The sequence below is a fragment of the Corvus moneduloides genome, chromosome 28, assembly GCF_009650955.1.
Source record: "Corvus moneduloides isolate bCorMon1 chromosome 28, bCorMon1.pri, whole genome shotgun sequence".
Taxonomy (NCBI): Eukaryota; Metazoa; Chordata; class Aves; order Passeriformes; family Corvidae; genus Corvus; species Corvus moneduloides.
Window position 1 is genome coordinate 1984407 of NC_045503.1, and position 17088 is coordinate 2001494.

Consider the following 17088-nt stretch of genomic DNA (forward strand, 5'->3'; position numbering starts at 1 on the left):
TGCTTCTTCCAGCTCCCACCCATGCAACAACGACAGCTGCCGCCCTCGAGCATTTCACCGTCAACTTCACCATCACCAACCTCCCCTACACTTCCGACCTGGAGAATCCTGACTCAGCCAAGTTCAGAGCTACACAAAGGGTCATGAACATGCTTGTAAGTTGACCAGCACTGGGCAATTGTCCTGCCCTCCCCAGGCTCTCTAAAGGTGGAGGGAGAGCCGTGAGATGGCCATGGCCTAACTGGGAAATCTTTTCCCTTGGCAGCTCGACCGCCTGCTGAAGGAAAGCAGCATTGGCCCTGTATTCCAAAGATGTGAGACAACAGATTTAAGGTATGGGTCTTGCTCAAATGTGCCTTTGCAGTGTTCTCACTTATGTAAGGGGACCAGTCACGCTCATGTTCTGCACTCTTACAGACTCAGGACATTCTCCCTCCTTCTTCCTGCTCTCCCTCTCTCTTTTCTATCTCCACCTCACATGCAGCGCTCTCCTCTTCGGGAGGTGATGGCCCGATCCCAAGATGACTCCAAATTCCTTCCAGGCCCTCTCCTTCATGAACATGCTCAGAATGTTTTTGAAGGTGCAGAAGAGTGTCGGGACACCAATCACACACACACACACATATTTTGGAAAGGCAAATGACCATGAAATGACCAAGGCAGTTCCAAGACCCAGCCTTGAGAGGATGACATGCAGAGGAGAGTGCTCAAGGAGGTCGCTGTGTTTTGCAGGCCAGGCAGTGACAGGGACGAGACCCGGGTGGACGCCGTGTGCACCTACAGCAAGGAGCCCTCGGCTGCGCCTTTGGACAGGGTGGGGCTGTACCACCAAGTGAGCAACAAGACCAGAGGCATCACCCAGCTGGGCCCCTACAGCCTGGACAAGGACAGCCTCTACGTCAACGGTGACCAGAGCTCCTCCCTCGGCCTCCTCTGCTCCCCCACACCAGCCCTCCCCCAGTGCTGCCCCTTGCCCAGCTCCAGCTCCTGACCCTCTGTCTCTCTCTTTTCCCAGGATACAACGAACAGCCAGTGCTGACCAGTGAGTACCTTGCAGGGGCGGGATGGGGTCAGGAAGCTGCAAGGGCCTCCCTGGGGTCTTCCCCTGGGCACTGAAGGCTGTGGCCCTGACATCCCAGGGAAAATATGGGGATCGTGGCAACATTCCCCATGGAGAGCAGGGCCAGCAGGAGACCTCAGTGGGTTTCCATCCAGAGCCCTGATACCCTGGCTCTTGCCCCTTGTCATTCTGGATTTCTGCTCCTTCCAGCTCCCACCCATGCAACAACAACAGCTGCCGCCCTCGAGCGTTTCACCGTCAACTTCACCATCACCAACCTCCCCTACACTTCCGACCTGGAGAATCCTGACTCGGCCAAGTACAATGCTACACAGTCAGTCACAGCCGCCTTGGTAAGTGGCCCTTCTCATGACCAAGGCCTTGTCCCAACTGGTCCTTGTACTCATCACCTTGGAGGGAGTGCAGGGAGCTGGCTATGACTTAATTGTGACACTTCTCCCCTTGGCAGCTCGACCGCTTGCTGAAGGAAAGCAGCATTGGCCCCAATTTCCAAGGATGTGTGACAACAGCTTTCAGGTATGGGTCATTGTCCCCGTGCAGGTGCCTTGGTCTGAGGATGCTGGACATAGTGGTCCAGCTCTGGGTGCCTCTTCTATGAAGGCAGAACTGTCTCCATAATGCCCTCCTGTCTTAGAGCCTCCCCTCACTGCATGCACTCTCAGCTTGTGTAGGACATGGAGTAGCCCAAGAATCACTCCTAAGTACTTGATGCCTCTTTCCATCCTGAACACCTCCAGGGTGTTAGTGAAGGTGGACAGCAGCGCCTGACCATAACACACACAGATGTTTTTGCGTTCCAACAAAGGAACGTCCATGGCAGCCCCAGGGCCCAGCCATGAACGGAGAATGTGCAGAGGAGGATTTCTGAGGGAGGTCGCTGTGTTTTGCAGGCCAGGCAGTGACAGGGACGAGACCCGGGTGGACGCCGTGTGCACCTACAGCAAGGAGCCCTCGGCTGCGCCTTTGGACAGGGTGGGGCTGTACCACCAAGTGAGCAACAAGACCAGAGGCATCACCCAGCTGGGCCCCTACAGCCTGGACAAGGACAGCCTCTACGTCAACGGTGACCAGAGCTCCTCCCTCGGCCTCCTCTGCTCCCCCACACCAGCCCTCCCCCAGTGCTGCCCCTTGCCCAGCTCCAGCTCCTGACCCTCTGTCTCTCTCTTTTCCCAGGATACAACGAACAGCCAGTGCTGACCAGTGAGTACCTTGCAGGGGCGGGATGGGGTCAGGAAGCTGCAAGGGCCTCCCTGGGGTCTTCCCCTGGGCACTGAAGGCTGTGGCCCTGACATCCCAGGGAAAAAATGGGGATCGTGGCAACATTCCCCATGGAGAGCAGGGCCAGCAGGAGACCTCAGGGGTTTTCCATCCAGAGCCCTGACACCCTGGCTCTTGCCCCTTGTCATTCTGGATTTCTGCTCCTTCCAGCTCCCACCCATGCAACAACGACAGCTGCCGCCCTCGAGCGTTTCACCGTCAACTTCACCATCACCAACCTCCCCTACACTTCCGACCTGGAGAATCCTGACTCAGCCAAGTTCAGAGCTACACAAAGGGTCATGAACATGCTCGTAAGTTGACCAGCACTGGGCAATTGTCCTGCCCTCCCCAGGCTCTCTAAAGGTGGAGGGAGAGCCGTGAGATGGCCATGGCCTAACTGGGAAATCTTTTCCCTTGGCAGCTCGACCGCCTGCTGAAGGAAAGCAGCATTGGCCCTGTATTCCAAAGATGTGAGACAACAGATTTAAGGTATGGGTCTTGCTCAAATGTGCCTTTGCAGTGTTCTCACTTATGTAAGGGGACCAGTCACGCTCATGTTCTGCACTCTTACAGACTCAGGACATTCTCCCTCCTTCTTCCTGCTCTCCCTCTCTCTTTTCTATCTCCACCTCACATGCGGCGCTCTCCTCTTCGGGAGGTGATGGCCCGATCCCAAGATGACTCCAAATTCCTTCCAGGCCCTCTCCTTCATGAACATGCTCAGAATGTTTTTGAAGGTGCAGAAGAGTGTCGGGACACCAATCACACACACACACACATATTTTGGAAAGGCAAATGACCATGAAATGACCAAGGCAGTTCCAAGACCCAGCCTTGAGAGGATGACATGCAGAGGAGAGTACTCAAGGAGGTCGCTGTGTTTTGCAGGCCAGGCAGTGACAGGGACGAGACCCGGGTGGACGCCGTGTGCGCCTACAGCAAGGAGCCCTCGGCTGCGCCTTTGGACAGGGTGGGGCTGTACCACCAAGTGAGCAACAAGACCAGAGGCATCACCCAGCTGGGCCCCTACAGCCTGGACAAGGACAGCCTCTACGTCAACGGTGACCAGAGCTCCTCCCTCGGCCTCCTCTGCTCCCCCACACCAGCCCTCCCCCAGTGCTGCCCCTTGCCCAGCTCCAGCTCCTGACCCTCTGTCTCTCTCTTTTCCCAGGATACAATGAACAGCCAGTGCTGACCAGTGAGTACCTTGCAGGGGTGGGATGGGATCAGAAGGCAGGAAATGCCTCACTAGGGCTTCCTTCAGGCAGAGGAGGCTGAAGGCTTGGGATCCGGGACAGAGGCAGGAATCCTGCCAGCCTTCCCCATGGCCATCAGGGCTGGCTGGAGACCTCAGTGGTTGTCCATCCAGAGCCCTGACACCCTGGCTTTTGCCTCTTTTCCTTCCCCATCTGTGCTTCTGCCAGCTCCCACCCATGCAACAACGACAGCTGCCGCCCCCGAGCGTTTCACCGTCAACTTCACCATCACCAACCTCCCCTACACTTCCGACCTGGAGAATCCTGACTCGGCCAGGTTCAGAGCTACTCGAAGGGTCATGAACATGATGGTAAGTGAGCCATCCCTGGGACACTGCCTTGCCCCCAGTGGCCTAGTATATCTGGAGGGAGTGCAGAGAAATGGTCATGGCTTATTCGGGAAACCTTTTCCCTTGGCAGCTCGACCGCCTGCTGAAGGAAAGCAGCATTGGCCCTGTTTTCCAAGGATGTGTGACAACAGACTTCAGGTATGGGTCTTGCTCAACTGTCCCTGCAGGTCCCTCGGTCTTTTGAGGGCTCCCTTGGACTTCTCCTCTTTTGGTTCCCAGCCTATGGAGGCAGGACCTCCATGCTGATACGCCTCTTCCTTCGAGCATCCCTCCTCTTCCTGCGCTATTCCCTATACATGATCAAATTTTAGCCCTAAGATGACAGTCAAATCATACCTAAAAGGGCCATGGACAATCCAAAACCCATGCCTGAGGAGACAATGCGCAGAGGAGGATTTCTGAGGGAGGTCGCTGTGTTTTGCAGGCCAGGCAGTGACAGGGACGAGACCCGGGTGGACGCCGTGTGCACCTACAGCAAGGAGCCCTCGGCTGCGCCTTTGGACAGGGTGGGGCTGTACCACCAAGTGAGCAACAAGACCAGAGGCATCACCCAGCTGGGCCCCTACAGCCTGGACAAGGACAGCCTCTACGTCAACGGTGACCAGAGCTCCTCCCTCGGCCTCCTCTGCTCCCCCACACCAGCCCTCCCCCAGTGCTGCCCCTTGCCCAGCTCCAGCTCCTGACCCTCTGTCTCTCTCTTTTCCCAGGATACAACGAACAGCCAGTGCTGACCAGTGAGTACCTTGCAGGGGCGGGATGGGATCAGAGGACAGCAAGGGCCTCACCACAGTCTGCTTTAGGACAGAGGAGACTGGGGCCTGGGGCATGAGATCCTGGGGACATGGGGATCCTCCCAGCCATCCCCATGGAGAGCAGGGCTGCCTGGAGACCTCTGCAATTGTCCAGCCAGGGCTGTAACAACCAAGCCTCTGACCCTTGTCACTCCCTCCTGTGCTTCTTCCAGCTCCCACCCATGCAACAACAACAGCTGCCGCCCTCGAGCGTTTCACCGTCAACTTCACCATCACCAACCTCCCCTACACTTCCGACCTGGAGAATCCTGACTCGGCCAGGTTCAGAGCTACTCGAAGAGTTATGAACACCCTGGTAAGTCAACCAGCACTGAGCCATATCCTTGCCTTCTTTGGCCTCATCAGCTTGGGAGGACTGCAGGGAGATGGCCATGGCTTAATTGTGAAACCTCTTCCCTTGGCAGCTGGACCGCCTGCTGAAGGAAAGCAGCATTGGCCCTGTTTTCCAAGGATGTGAGACAGCAGACTTCAGGTATGGGCTGCACCCCTGTGTCCCTATGAAAGGATCTCCTGCAGATAATGGGGCCAGTCACGCTCATGTTCTCCTCTTTTATGGAGGCAGGACCTTCTCCCTGACACCTTCTCTCTTAGAGCCGCTCCTCATTGCCAGCACTCACATCTTGGGGTGCTGAAGGTCCAATCCAAAGACAATTCGGAACTCCTTCCAGGCCTTCTTGTTCCTGAAGAGCCCCAGGGCCTTAGTGGGGGTGGAGGGCAGTGTGTGGCCACCAAATACACACGCATATTTTGGGAAGGCAGACCTTGGTTTCACACTCAGGAATGGCCACAGCAGCAACAAGACAAGGCCTTGAGGAGACAATGTGCAGAGGAGAGTGCTCAAGGAGGTCGCTGTGTTTTGCAGGCCAGGCAGTGACAGGGACGAGACCCGGGTGGACGCCGTGTGCACCTACAGCAAGGAGCCCTCGGCTGCGCCTTTGGACAGGGTGGGGCTGTACCACCAAGTGAGCAACAAGACCAGAGGCATCACCCAGCTGGGCCCCTACAGCCTGGACAAGGACAGCCTCTACGTCAACGGTGACCAGAGCTCCTCCCTCGGCCTCCTCTGCTCCCCAACACCAGCCCTCCCCCAGTGCTGCCCCTTGCCCAGCTCCAGCTCCTGACCCTCTGTCTCTCTCTTTTCCCAGGATACAATGAACAGCCAGTGCTGACCAGTGAGTACCTTGCAGGGGCGGGATGGGGTCAGGAAGCTGCAAGGGCCTCCCTGGGGTCTTCCCCTGGGCACTGAAGGCTGTGGCCCTGACATCCCAGGGAAAATATGGGGATCGTGGCAACATTCCCCATGGAGAGCAGGGCCAGCAGGAGACCTCAGGGGTTTTCCATCCAGAGCCCTGACACCCTGGCTTTTGCCTCTTTTCCTTCCCCATCTGTGCTTCTGCCAGCTCCCACCCATGCAACAACGACAGCTGCCGCCCCCGAGCGTTTCACCATCAACTTCACCATCACCAACCTCCCCTACACTTCCGACCTGGAGAATCCTGACTCGGCCAGGTTCAGAGCTACTCGAAGGGTCATGAACATGATGGTAAGTGAGCCATCCCTGGGACACTGCCTTGCCCCCAGTGGCCTAGTATATCTGGAGGGAGTGCAGAGAAATGGTCATGGCTTATCCGGGAATCCTCTTCCCTTGGCAGCTCGACCGCCTGCTGAAGGAAAGCAGCATTGGCCCTGTTTTCCAAGGATGTGTGACAACAGACTTCAGGTATGGGTCTTGCTCAACTGTCCCTGCAGGTCCCTCGGTCTTTTGAGGGCTCCCTTGGACTTCTCCTCTTTTGGTTCCCAGCCTATGGAGGCAGGACCTCCATGCTGATACGCCTCTTCCTTCGAGCATCCCTCCTCTTCCTGCGCTATTCCCTATACATGATCAAATTTTAGCCCTAAGATGACAGTCAAATCATACCTAAAAGGGCCATGGACAATCCAAAACCCATGCCTGAGGAGACAATGCGCAGAGGAGGATTTCTGAGGGAGGTCGCTGTGTTTTGCAGGCCAGGCAGTGACAGGGACGAGACCCGGGTGGACGCCGTGTGCACCTACAGCAAGGAGCCCTCGGCTGCGCCTTTGGACAGGGTGGGGCTGTACCACCAAGTGAGCAACAAGACCAGAGGCATCACCCAGCTGGGCCCCTACAGCCTGGACAAGGACAGCCTCTACGTCAACGGTGACCAGAGCTCCTCCCTCGGCCTCCTCTGCTCCCCCACACCAGCCCTCCCCCAGTGCTGCCCCTTGCCCAGCTCCAGCTCCTGACCCTCTGTCTCTCTCTTTTCCCAGGATACAACGAACAGCCAGTGCTGACCAGTGAGTACCTTGCAGGGGCGGGATGGGATCAGAGGACAGCAAGGGCCTCACCACAGTCTGCTTTAGGACAGAGGAGACTGGGGCCTGGGGCATGAGATCCTGGGGACATGGGGATCCTCCCAGCCATCCCCATGGAGAGCAGGGCTGCCTGGAGACCTCTGCAATTGTCCAGCCAGGGCTGTAACAACCAAGCCTCTGACCCTTGTCACTCCCTCCTGTGCTTCTTCCAGCTCCCACCCATCCAACAACGACAGCTGCCGCCCCCGAGCGTTTCACCGTCAACTTCACCATCACCAACCTCCCCTACACTTCCGACCTGGAGAATCCTGACTCGGCCAGGTTCAGAGCTACTCGAAGAGTTATGAACACCCTGGTAAGTCAACCAGCACTGAGCCATATCCTTGCCTTCTTTGGCCTCATCAGCTTGGGAGGACTGCAGGGAGATGGCCATGGCTTAATTGTGAAACCTCTTCCCTTGGCAGCTGGACCGCCTGCTGAAGGAAAGCAGCATTGGCCCTGTTTTCCAAGGATGTGAGACAGCAGACTTCAGGTATGGGCTGCACCCCTGTGTCCCTATGAAAGGCCCTCACTCTCATAACGGGACTGGTCACTCATGTTCTCCTCTTTTAGGGAGGCAGGGCCTTCTCGCTACTGCCCTCCTGCCTCTGGCATTTCTCCCTGATGCCCTTCTTTCTTAGAACAGCCTCTCACTGACTTTACTCTCATCTTGGGGCAGTGAAGTTTAAGATTACTTGGTAACTCCTAGAACGACTTCAAAGTCCTTCCAGGCTCCCTCCTCATGAAGTGTCCCAGGGCCTTAGTGGAGCCAGAGAACAGTGTCCAGCCACCAAACAGGCACATTTGGGGAAGGCAGGGCTTGACTTCCTACTCAGAAATGGCCATGGCAGGACCAGGGCCAAGGGCTGAGGAGACAATGTGCAGAGGAGAGTGCTCAAGGAGGTCGCTGTGTTTTGCAGGCCAGGCAGTGACAGGGATGAGACCCGGGTGGACGCCGTGTGCACCTACAGCAAGGAGCCCTCGGCTGCGCCTTTGGACAGGGTGGGGCTGTACCACCAAGTGAGCAACAAGACCAGAGGCATCACCCAGCTGGGCCCCTACAGCCTGGACAAGGACAGCCTCTACGTCAACGGTGACAATTTTTTTTGATTTGTTTAATTTTCATATAGTTAATTTCCTAAACTTAAATCATTTCATATCTTGTCATGTTCATTCACTAAGTAATTCCTTTTTTTCTACCACTTTTTGTTCTTTCACTCATCTGTATCTCTCATTTTTTTGGTTGGGTTTACAGGACCTCCTGCACTCTACATACATTTATAATTTTACCTCCTTCTATATATTTTTTTTAATATAGTAAAATTAACCTTTTTCAAGTATATTTTCTCTGTTACATTAATTTCAAGTATTCTATCTATGAACTTTTTAGAGAATATAGGGATTGACCTCTCAAGGTCAAGGAACAGCACTAGAACTTATCATCACTTGACAAAATCATACATAAATTTTCCATGTAGAAATTAAATGGTTCCTTGGCCATGGCAGTGTGGTTGGAACTTGATGATCTTTAAATTCCCTTCCACCCCAAACCATCCTGTGATTCTAAGCTAGATTTAGGGAATGGGTAAATTCCTTCTAAACATCCCTAGGAGAGGGACAATTCTGTGCACTGCTAAGAAAAGCAGCGCCTTGCCAACAACATCCAGTAGGATGAATGTGCATTTATGCCTGGACAGTCACCAAATCAGTCTTAACTAGGAAATGTTTACACAGGAGCTCTCAGACATGTTCTGTGTGTGCCAAACCTCTCCAACTGTAGGGCACTTCTCAAATCCTGTCCCTTTTCTTCCCCCCACAGGTCATAAGGAAGTGCATCCTGAACTGTGTAAGTACCTTTAAAGAGAAATTGAGGAGCAGGAAGATTTTGCTAATTAGCAAAAGCCAAAACAACAAATTGGATTAACCAAGCAAGAGCACTGCTGGTCTATAAAATAGTGTTAAGAGAATTTGTGAGCTTATATAGCCTTGAAGCCACCTAGAATATCTGGGAATTGTGCTCAGCGTGTTTCCTCTTGGGATGTTGAACATGAAATGATATTTTCAAGCAATAACTTTCCTTTCTCATTACAGCTGCTGATCAAAGCGCCCAACCTCTGGCACCAGCAGTAAAGAACTTCACCCTGAACTTCACAATAACCAACCTCCAGTTCACTACAGATCTGGAGAAACCCAATTCCAGGAGATTCAAGTCAACAGAAAAAGTCATGTACCACTACGTAAGTCTGGCAAAACAATGCCCTGCTGGGGCACAGTTCTCTCAGTATCTCTCATCTCTTACCTTCACCAGGACATTTGGCTTATTGCCACGTTGTTATTCCATTTCCAGGTTGATCCTTTATTCCAAAGGAGCAGCATTGGCCCAGCTTACATCGGCTGCAAAGTAATGGCATTCAGGTAAGAGCCATGTCTGGGAAAAGTCCTCATTCCCTGCTTCTTAAAATTCCCATTTCTCAGCATTTAACTCATCTCTGAGTATTTTCTCACGTGTCAGCAATGTCTGAGGGGTTTTTCCAATCCCTGTCTTTGATTAAGATGGATTTCTCAATAATGACTAAACCAATGCCTCGTTTCCTAGGTCCACGAAGAACAGGGATGACACAGGAGTAGATGCCATGTGCAGCTGTAGGGATGAGCCTTCAGATCCCAAATTCAACAGAACAACCATTTACCGTGAGCTGAGCAAAATGACCAATGGCATCACCAAGCTGGGACACTACAGCCTCAACAGCCAGAGCCTCTACGTCAATGGTAATGAGACTTCCTCAAGGCATTATTCCTAATGAAATTGTGGATTCCTCATCTCTGGAAGTGTTTAAGGCCATGTGGGATGGAGCTCTGAGCATCCTGGTCTAGTGAAAGTTGTCCCTGTCCAGGGCAGAGGGGTTGGAACTGGATGGTCTTTATGGTCCTTTCCCTATGGTCCTTTCTGGGATTCTCTGTTGGAATCATGGAATCATTATGGTAGGAGAACACCTCTGAGATCAAGTCCAACCTTCAATGTTGACACAGACTAATTTGAAATTAGAATGAAGAAGACTTAATACACCTCTCAAAACAGAGAACAAAAATTTGAGGGCAAAACCTTGTCAGTCACCAAGTTAAAAGTCCTGAATTCAGTAACCACAATCCTGTAATAAAACCCCCTGTATTTAGTCCTGCTGAGACTTTCTTGGAATATTTTCCTAATAATTTTCCATTTGTTTTTCAGATTACAATGAGCCTCACAGTGCATCCTGTAAGTATATTTAAACCCAGACACAGGTTAAAGCTACTTAAAGGCATAAATTGATTTTGTTTCCTGCTGATTTGGCAATGTTTATAACACTGCAAAATGTCTGAAGGGTAGGATCATGTTCACACCATTTTTTTCTCTAAGAAACCCAATAACTGCAGTGTCTTATGAAGATCCTGTTCTTATTTTATCCCTGTCATGTTTGTTCTCTCTTGCAGCAGTAAAAACAGCCACCACACAAAGCCCAGGAGCAATCACGGACCACTTCAGCCTGAACTTCACCATAATCAACCTCATGTTCACCAGCGACCTGCAGACACCAAATTCCCGCAAATACCGGTCCACTGAGAAAATAATGAAACACTACGTAAGCCAAAGTCACATTGGTTTTCACTGAAATCCCCCAGGATTTTGGGTTTCCCATCTTCACAAAGACATTTCCTTGCCAGATTGACCCCCTGCTTCAGAAGAGCAGCATTGGCCCTCATTTCTCTGGCTGCAAAGTGACGGGATTCAGGTGAGCAATAACCTGAGAGATTCACCTGGAACTGCAGCAAATGATTTCCTTACATCTGAGCGACCCTTTAATAATTGTTCTCCTTTTTCAAGTAGTTGCTTTCATTATAATAAAGCTTCTACTCCCTTTTGTATGGTCTTTATCTTACAAAGCCTTTTTCCTTGTAAGACCATATTCAGTAGTTTCTCCACTTCATCTGAGAACTGTGGACAGATTTATGGGGAGAGGTTTTTTAATTACATCAGAAAAAAAAACCCCAAATATTTTTAATAACTAACAGAAACTCCATGATATTCAATTCCTCAGGCCTGGGAAGAACACGGATAGCACAGGAGTGGACATCATCTGCAGCTATGGAAAGGGCTCCCAGGTGCCCAAATTTAACCCAGCTGAGGTTTACCAAGAGCTGAGGAGAATGACAAGTGGTATCACCAAGCTGGGAATCTACAGCCTGGACAACAAGAGCCTCTATGTCAATGGTGAGTGTTTGATTTTCCCGTTCCTCTGGGCACTGGAGCAGTTTGGGACCACCTTGGCTCTCAGGGATCACCTCAATGTTAAAAAAGTGACCTTGAAGAGATCTGGAGTTTTCTGCATAATTTATCTGTGTAAGATGAAGTGTAAGATTTAAAATCTTTTCACGCTGACATTTTTGAAGATTTTAATTTCTGTATTACATTGAAGAGTGACTTAATGTTAGTTTTGACCTCCATCATTCACCTGCCTGCGAACATTCCACCTGATTTCTGTTCCACAGTGTTTAATTAAAAATTGTCACACACATTTTCTCGTTGTAGCCCTGCTCTTCCAAAGCACCTTGTTCTGCCTAAGCTTTGTTTGTTTAACACATTCACACCCTTGGGGCCTGGTTCTGATGATTCATTCCCAAGTCATCCTTTTAATCACCCCCTCCCCACTTCTACCAAGTGGATGCTCTCTTACATAACTCTTTCTCTTGCATTTCCTTTCCAGGTTACAATGAACCCTTTGAGAGATCCCGTAAGTATTTTGCCAAATTCATTTTGCCAAGTTCATTTTGCCAAGTTCATTTCAGGGGAAGCTCTCAAAGAAGCGCTCTCCTCCGAAATTCAGAGGGGAATGGATTATTCAGAGTAGCTTTAAGGTGTGCTGGGATTAGGAGGGTTTTGGAAGTGAAAACAGATTTTTTGTAGGAAATTCCTAATCCTTCTCCCCTTTGATTACAGCTCGGAGCACCACATCTGCACCAAGATCAACATCCAGGAATTTCACACTTAATTTCACCTTGACCAACCTCCGCTACACTGCAGATCTGGATGACCCAAATTCCCGCAAATTCAAGTCCACAGTGAAAGTTATGAACCACTACGTGAGTCTGGCTCTGCTTGTGCCCCTTTTGGGTCATGGTGGTGACCTAAATCTGTCTGCTTTAAACTCGCAATGTGATTCCCATCTCTCAATTGTCCCTTTTTTTTTTGACAGCTTGACCCTCTTTTCAAAAGGAGCAGCATAAGCTCTGCCTACACAGGATGTAAAACCATGAGATTTAGGTAAGACTCAGAATTCCAGAATCCCAGGGCGGGTCAGGTTGGAAGGAACCTCAGTGGGTCACCTGATCCCACCTCCCTGCTCCAGCAGGGTCATCCCAGAGCACATGGATTGTGTCCAGATGGCTCTGGAATATATCCAGTGAGGAGATTCCACAACTTTTCTGGACGATCTGTTCCAGTGTTTGGTCACTAACCAGGGAAGTTCTTCCTCATGCTCATGAACTTCCTGGGCATCAGTTCCTGCCTGTTCCTCTTGTCCTACTCCTCACCAGCAGGGAACAGACCCTGGTCCATACTCTGAGCCCTTCCTGCAGACACTGAAAGTATCTGAAAGAATACTAAATAAAAAGTGTCTGAGATACCAAAGTACCTAAACATAAAACACCCAAAATACTGCTGAAACGGCAGTGAACCATTTGTTTATCCACTATCACCATCAATTCATGGTTGTTCTGAGGCCAGAAAACAGAACCAGTGACACCTCCCTGTCCAGCCAGGAATTTTTTTAGCTGGTAAAATCATTTTAGTATCTAAATGTCATCACCCCAGTTCTGGAGAGCCTGGTGAAGGATGCAGGAGCCCATTGGCACTGAGGGTTTGGTGTCTGTCCTAAAAAGCCCAAAGGGAGTTCCTCCAGCAGAGCAGTGTCCCAAAGAACGTGTCTGACATTTCCCCCTAGGTCTGGAAGGGCTGGGGATGACACAAAAGTGGACGCCGTGTGCAGCTGCAAGGACAATGCCAGCCTGGCCAGGTTTGACAGAGAAAAGCTTTACCAGGAGCTGAGCACCATGACCAACAATGTCACCAGACTGGGCCACTACAGCCTGGACAGGAACAGCTTGTATGTTGATGGTAAGCATCCATCGGGATAACAAGATTTTGGGATCTCCTGGAGATCACTCCTCATCCCTGGAGCCTGAGCACTGAGGAACCCTTCGGTTTGTTGGTTTTCTCTGAGCTTTGGCACAATGACCACATCAATCCAACATGATATTGCCATGCTGGCAGCATTTCCATCCCTTAAATCACACAAATTCCTGGAGAATTTCATTGTTACGTTCTATGATCTAAGCAGGGATGCACTTATATTGCTTTTATGATATGGACAGATCTAAAAATAAATTCACTCTACCCTTTTTATTTAGGTTTCCCCCTCACAGACACAGCTGCCACCAGAAAGCCTGTCTTAACTGAAATGGCAGCCAAATTTGGCTACAGACTGAGCTTCAGAATAGTTAATGTAAACCTCACCAACCCTGACTCCCAGTCTCCAGAATACAGAGCAGCAGTGGAAAGCATCACCAACAAGGTAAGCAGGTACTTGAGAATATGTCTGACTGGTCAGTCTTTGAAGCAACTGCCAAAGATTTATGTCAGAGTTTAAAAAAATAATTAAAAATCAACATTTGGGAACAAACATTCCAGGAATCTGAAAGATGAGACTGGCCTTTGATTCACTTTTGGTTTTGCTAAGTTGTACCTGGTGGGTGTCACCCGTGCCCATGGCAGGGGGCTGGGACTGGAGGATCTTTAAGGTCCTTTCCAAACCAAACCATTCCATGATTCCACGTGGTCTTAAGAAATTCTCTCCAGCCAAAGACATGGACTGCAAAATGCCAGAGCTGATCTGCTAAATGAAGACACCCTCAGCATTTCACTCCCACCTCCAGAAGTGCATCCAAGGCCAATCCCTGCTGGGCAAATCTCTGGTCAGCACATCCATAATTCACTCCTAGAATCCAACGCTTTCTCTTCAGCACCAATCCAACTTATCAACCTCATAAGGCCCTGATTGGGTGGGTTTTGCCCTCTTTGAGCTGTGGGTCTGTGAGGTTGGGCTGTCACTCAGGACACTGCTCTCCCACACCGGCGTCCTGCTCGGATAAGGCAGGAATGTTTGCCAGGCTGGAAGTCAGAGCCCACCACCAGAAGGTGCCAATTCCAAAGGAAAACCCAACTGCCATGAAATCCAACCAGCAAAAAATAACCCCAGTGTTTCTCCAGAGCTCAGGTCCCTCCTGCTGCCCTAAAGCATCCCCACAGTGCCCAAACTCATTAATATTTAATGGAACATTTTCATTTCAGATGAATCACTTGTACCGTCAGAGCGACCTGCGGGACCAGTTCCTGACCTGCAACATCACTGGGCTGAGGTTTGGGATAAAATCTGATTTTGGTTAAAGATTGTCACCCCCTGGCACTGTTTCGCCATGGCCAAGTGCCACTGGCCCCTTTGGAATTCCTCCCCTCCATTCTCCTGTTGGAAATTGATGCCCTAAAGAGGCGTTTCCAGGCTTCCCAGAATTTGTCAGTTTGAATTTTTTTTGGACTAGGGTTTCTCAGTCAGGGTTTCTGTAAGGCACACTCAGGTCTCTGAGTACCCCAGGAATTACTGATTCCCTCCTTTTACTGGGAACTGGTGATCCTGTGACTCCCACACTCCTCTCAACTTGAACTCCACGGGTTTTACAAGTGAGCTGCAGTGTCCTCCTCAGGATGGAGTGAGGCTTGGACAAGGGACCCTCCCACAGGGCAAAAGCTTTAAAAAACCTAAAAGTGCTGCTCTTTCCTGGCATTCATGCAATATGACCTAAATTTGTCCAGGGAGGAGGTAAAATTTTAATTCCTGTTCTTATCCAAAGGAAAAGCCCCAACCAGCCCATTCCACACCATTATTCCACCACGTTACTTTAACCCTCACAACAGCAGGAACCCTTCAGGAAACTTTTTCCCACATGGAGCTTCCTGCCCACCCTGTTTATCTCCAAACCTCTGTCCCTCTGCCCACAGGCCTGGATCCATAGTGGTCGGCTGCCTGTGCTTCTTCCAGCCCGACCCCAACATCAACAGAGCCGTGGTTGAAAGGACTTTCCAGGACAGGACGTCCAGCACCAGCGGGCAGTGGCTGGGGAGCAGCTACAGACTGCAGGAATTCTCAGTGGACAGTATGTGGATCAAATCCCTGCCCAGAGAACTCACTTTGCCATGGCACACTCAGAATTTCCCAAATTCTGCTCTGTCAGAGCAGAAATAAATGTATTATTAAGTTGAATCACTGGACTCTGATTCGGGCCATTCAGACATTCAGTCCTTTAGTCCTCGATGGCTTAAGGGGTTATTCAGTATTAAGATGTTATTCAATATTGAGGTGTTATTCAAAATTGAATTGCTATTCAAAATTAGGTGTTATTCAACATTAAAGAATCAGAAAATGAAGTGGGAACTGCTTGCCACAAATTCAACCATCTAGAGCCAAACAGCGTTTCAGCTTTTTTTCCCAATGTGCTACATCCCAAAGAAATGAATGGCCTGGTACCTTGGGAATTTCCTGTCAGACCCCAGTGCAACTCAAGTTCTGCCAATCTAAGACCTCAAGGCTGCGGCTCAGTGCTGCTTGGTAGGAAAGCCTCAGTTTCTCTCTGCTAGAATTTAATTTTCCTCTCCACTTCCAGCTTTGGAGCTCTCAGTTGAGGCAGCAACTCACAAGACACCCCTCAAGTCTGACAAAAAATCCTTTGGATTAAATTTCCGAATCTCCAACCTTCCCTACTCGCCAGAACTGCGGGACTCCAGCTCCAGAATGTACCAAGAGAACAAAGAGAAGATTGAGAAAGAGGTGAAATGAGCAGCAACAGCTTGAGCTCCCTGTCCAAAGGATGTGTTAAATTAACTCAGCCTTCCTCAACTGTTTTGTTTCTCCCCCTCAGCTCGAGGTATTCAGGAGCAGCCACCTGAAGGACCGATTTGTTGGCTGCACTGTGGAGAGCTTTGGGTACGTCCAGTGCTTTTTCCAAGTCCCAAAAGAGCAGTTCAGGAAGACATTCAGGGTGTCCACACCTCCCTGCCAACCTCTGTGCCCCCACTGACACATGGGAGTCACTTCACTCACCCTCAGTCAGTTTTGCCTTCACTACAGAAGGTTTCTGCCCAAACAGAGCTGGTTTTGTTTTGGTGCTGGCAGAGCTGTTTCCATGCATGAACAATCCCAGGGTAAAGCAAACACATCCATTCTCTCATTTAGCATGTTCAAATAAGCTCAAATTGCACCGACACACAGCAGGAAAACCAGCAACAGAACTGACCAACCTGAGGACAAAATCTGCCTGGGTGAGGCTCCTGCAACTCCTCTCTGGTGGAACAAAGCAGCAGAGTTGATTTAACTTTTAGACATAAAGCTGATCTAACTCCTAGAAATAGAGTTGATTTCCCTCTTAGAGCTGATTTACCTCTTAAAAATGCCTTGCTGGGGATTAAATCAGTGGATGGATTTCCCAAGGCTGAAGGAGTTCCTGTCTCACCCAGAACAGGCTGCTAGAAGTGATCCCATCCCAATAAAACATCGCTGGGACATCTGCAAACACAAGACTCCAAATCCCTCTCCCTGTTCTACTCAGCTCCCCTTCACTTTCTCTCCTCTCTGCCTGTCACCCTCCAGGCCTGTCCACAGCAAAGGACACACAGAGGTTGCCTCCATCTGCGAGTTCACCCCGGATCCCCTCTCGGGGACTTTACAAGAGCAGGAGGTGTTTGAGGAGCTGAAACTCCTGACGCAGGGCTTCACCAGGCTGGGCCCCAGCCACGAGCTGGAGGAGCAGAGTCTGGTGGTGGAAGGTGAGAGAATTTGAAGAATTCTTCTTATTTTTGTTTTAATCAGAGT

The 17088-nt window shown here is 50.5% G+C and overlaps 2 protein-coding genes across 2 annotated transcripts; both read left to right on the forward strand.

Annotated features, from left to right (window-relative positions):
* Window positions 1-173: 173 nt before the first annotated feature.
* LOC116435779 (mucin-16-like) lies at window positions 174-3536 on the forward strand. The gene is made up of 10 exons (XM_032092343.1): window positions 174-905; window positions 1016-1042; window positions 1271-1413; window positions 1530-1597; window positions 1972-2144; window positions 2255-2281; window positions 2510-2652; window positions 2763-2830; window positions 3230-3452; window positions 3513-3536. The coding sequence occupies exons 1-10, from the start codon at window positions 692-694 to the stop codon at window positions 3534-3536; spliced, it is 1110 nt and encodes a 369-aa protein (XP_031948234.1). The 5' UTR covers window positions 174-691.
* Window positions 3537-3665: 129 nt separating this feature from the next.
* On the forward strand, window positions 3666-17056 carry LOC116435780 (mucin-16-like). Its single transcript, XM_032092344.1, has 33 exons — window positions 3666-3908; window positions 4018-4085; window positions 4372-4544; window positions 4655-4681; window positions 4912-5054; window positions 5164-5231; window positions 5622-5815; window positions 5905-5931; window positions 6160-6302; window positions 6412-6479; window positions 6766-6938; window positions 7049-7075; window positions 7306-7448; window positions 7558-7625; window positions 8053-8225; window positions 8952-8978; window positions 9224-9369; window positions 9480-9547; window positions 9729-9901; window positions 10362-10388; window positions 10604-10752; window positions 10835-10902; window positions 11209-11381; window positions 11875-11901; window positions 12108-12250; window positions 12364-12431; window positions 13111-13283; window positions 13577-13740; window positions 14517-14584; window positions 15222-15376; window positions 15884-16047; window positions 16139-16203; window positions 16867-17056. Exons 1-33 carry the CDS (start codon window positions 3666-3668, stop codon window positions 17054-17056), a joined length of 3786 nt encoding a protein of 1261 aa, XP_031948235.1.
* The last annotated feature ends 32 nt before the right edge of the window (window positions 17057-17088 follow it).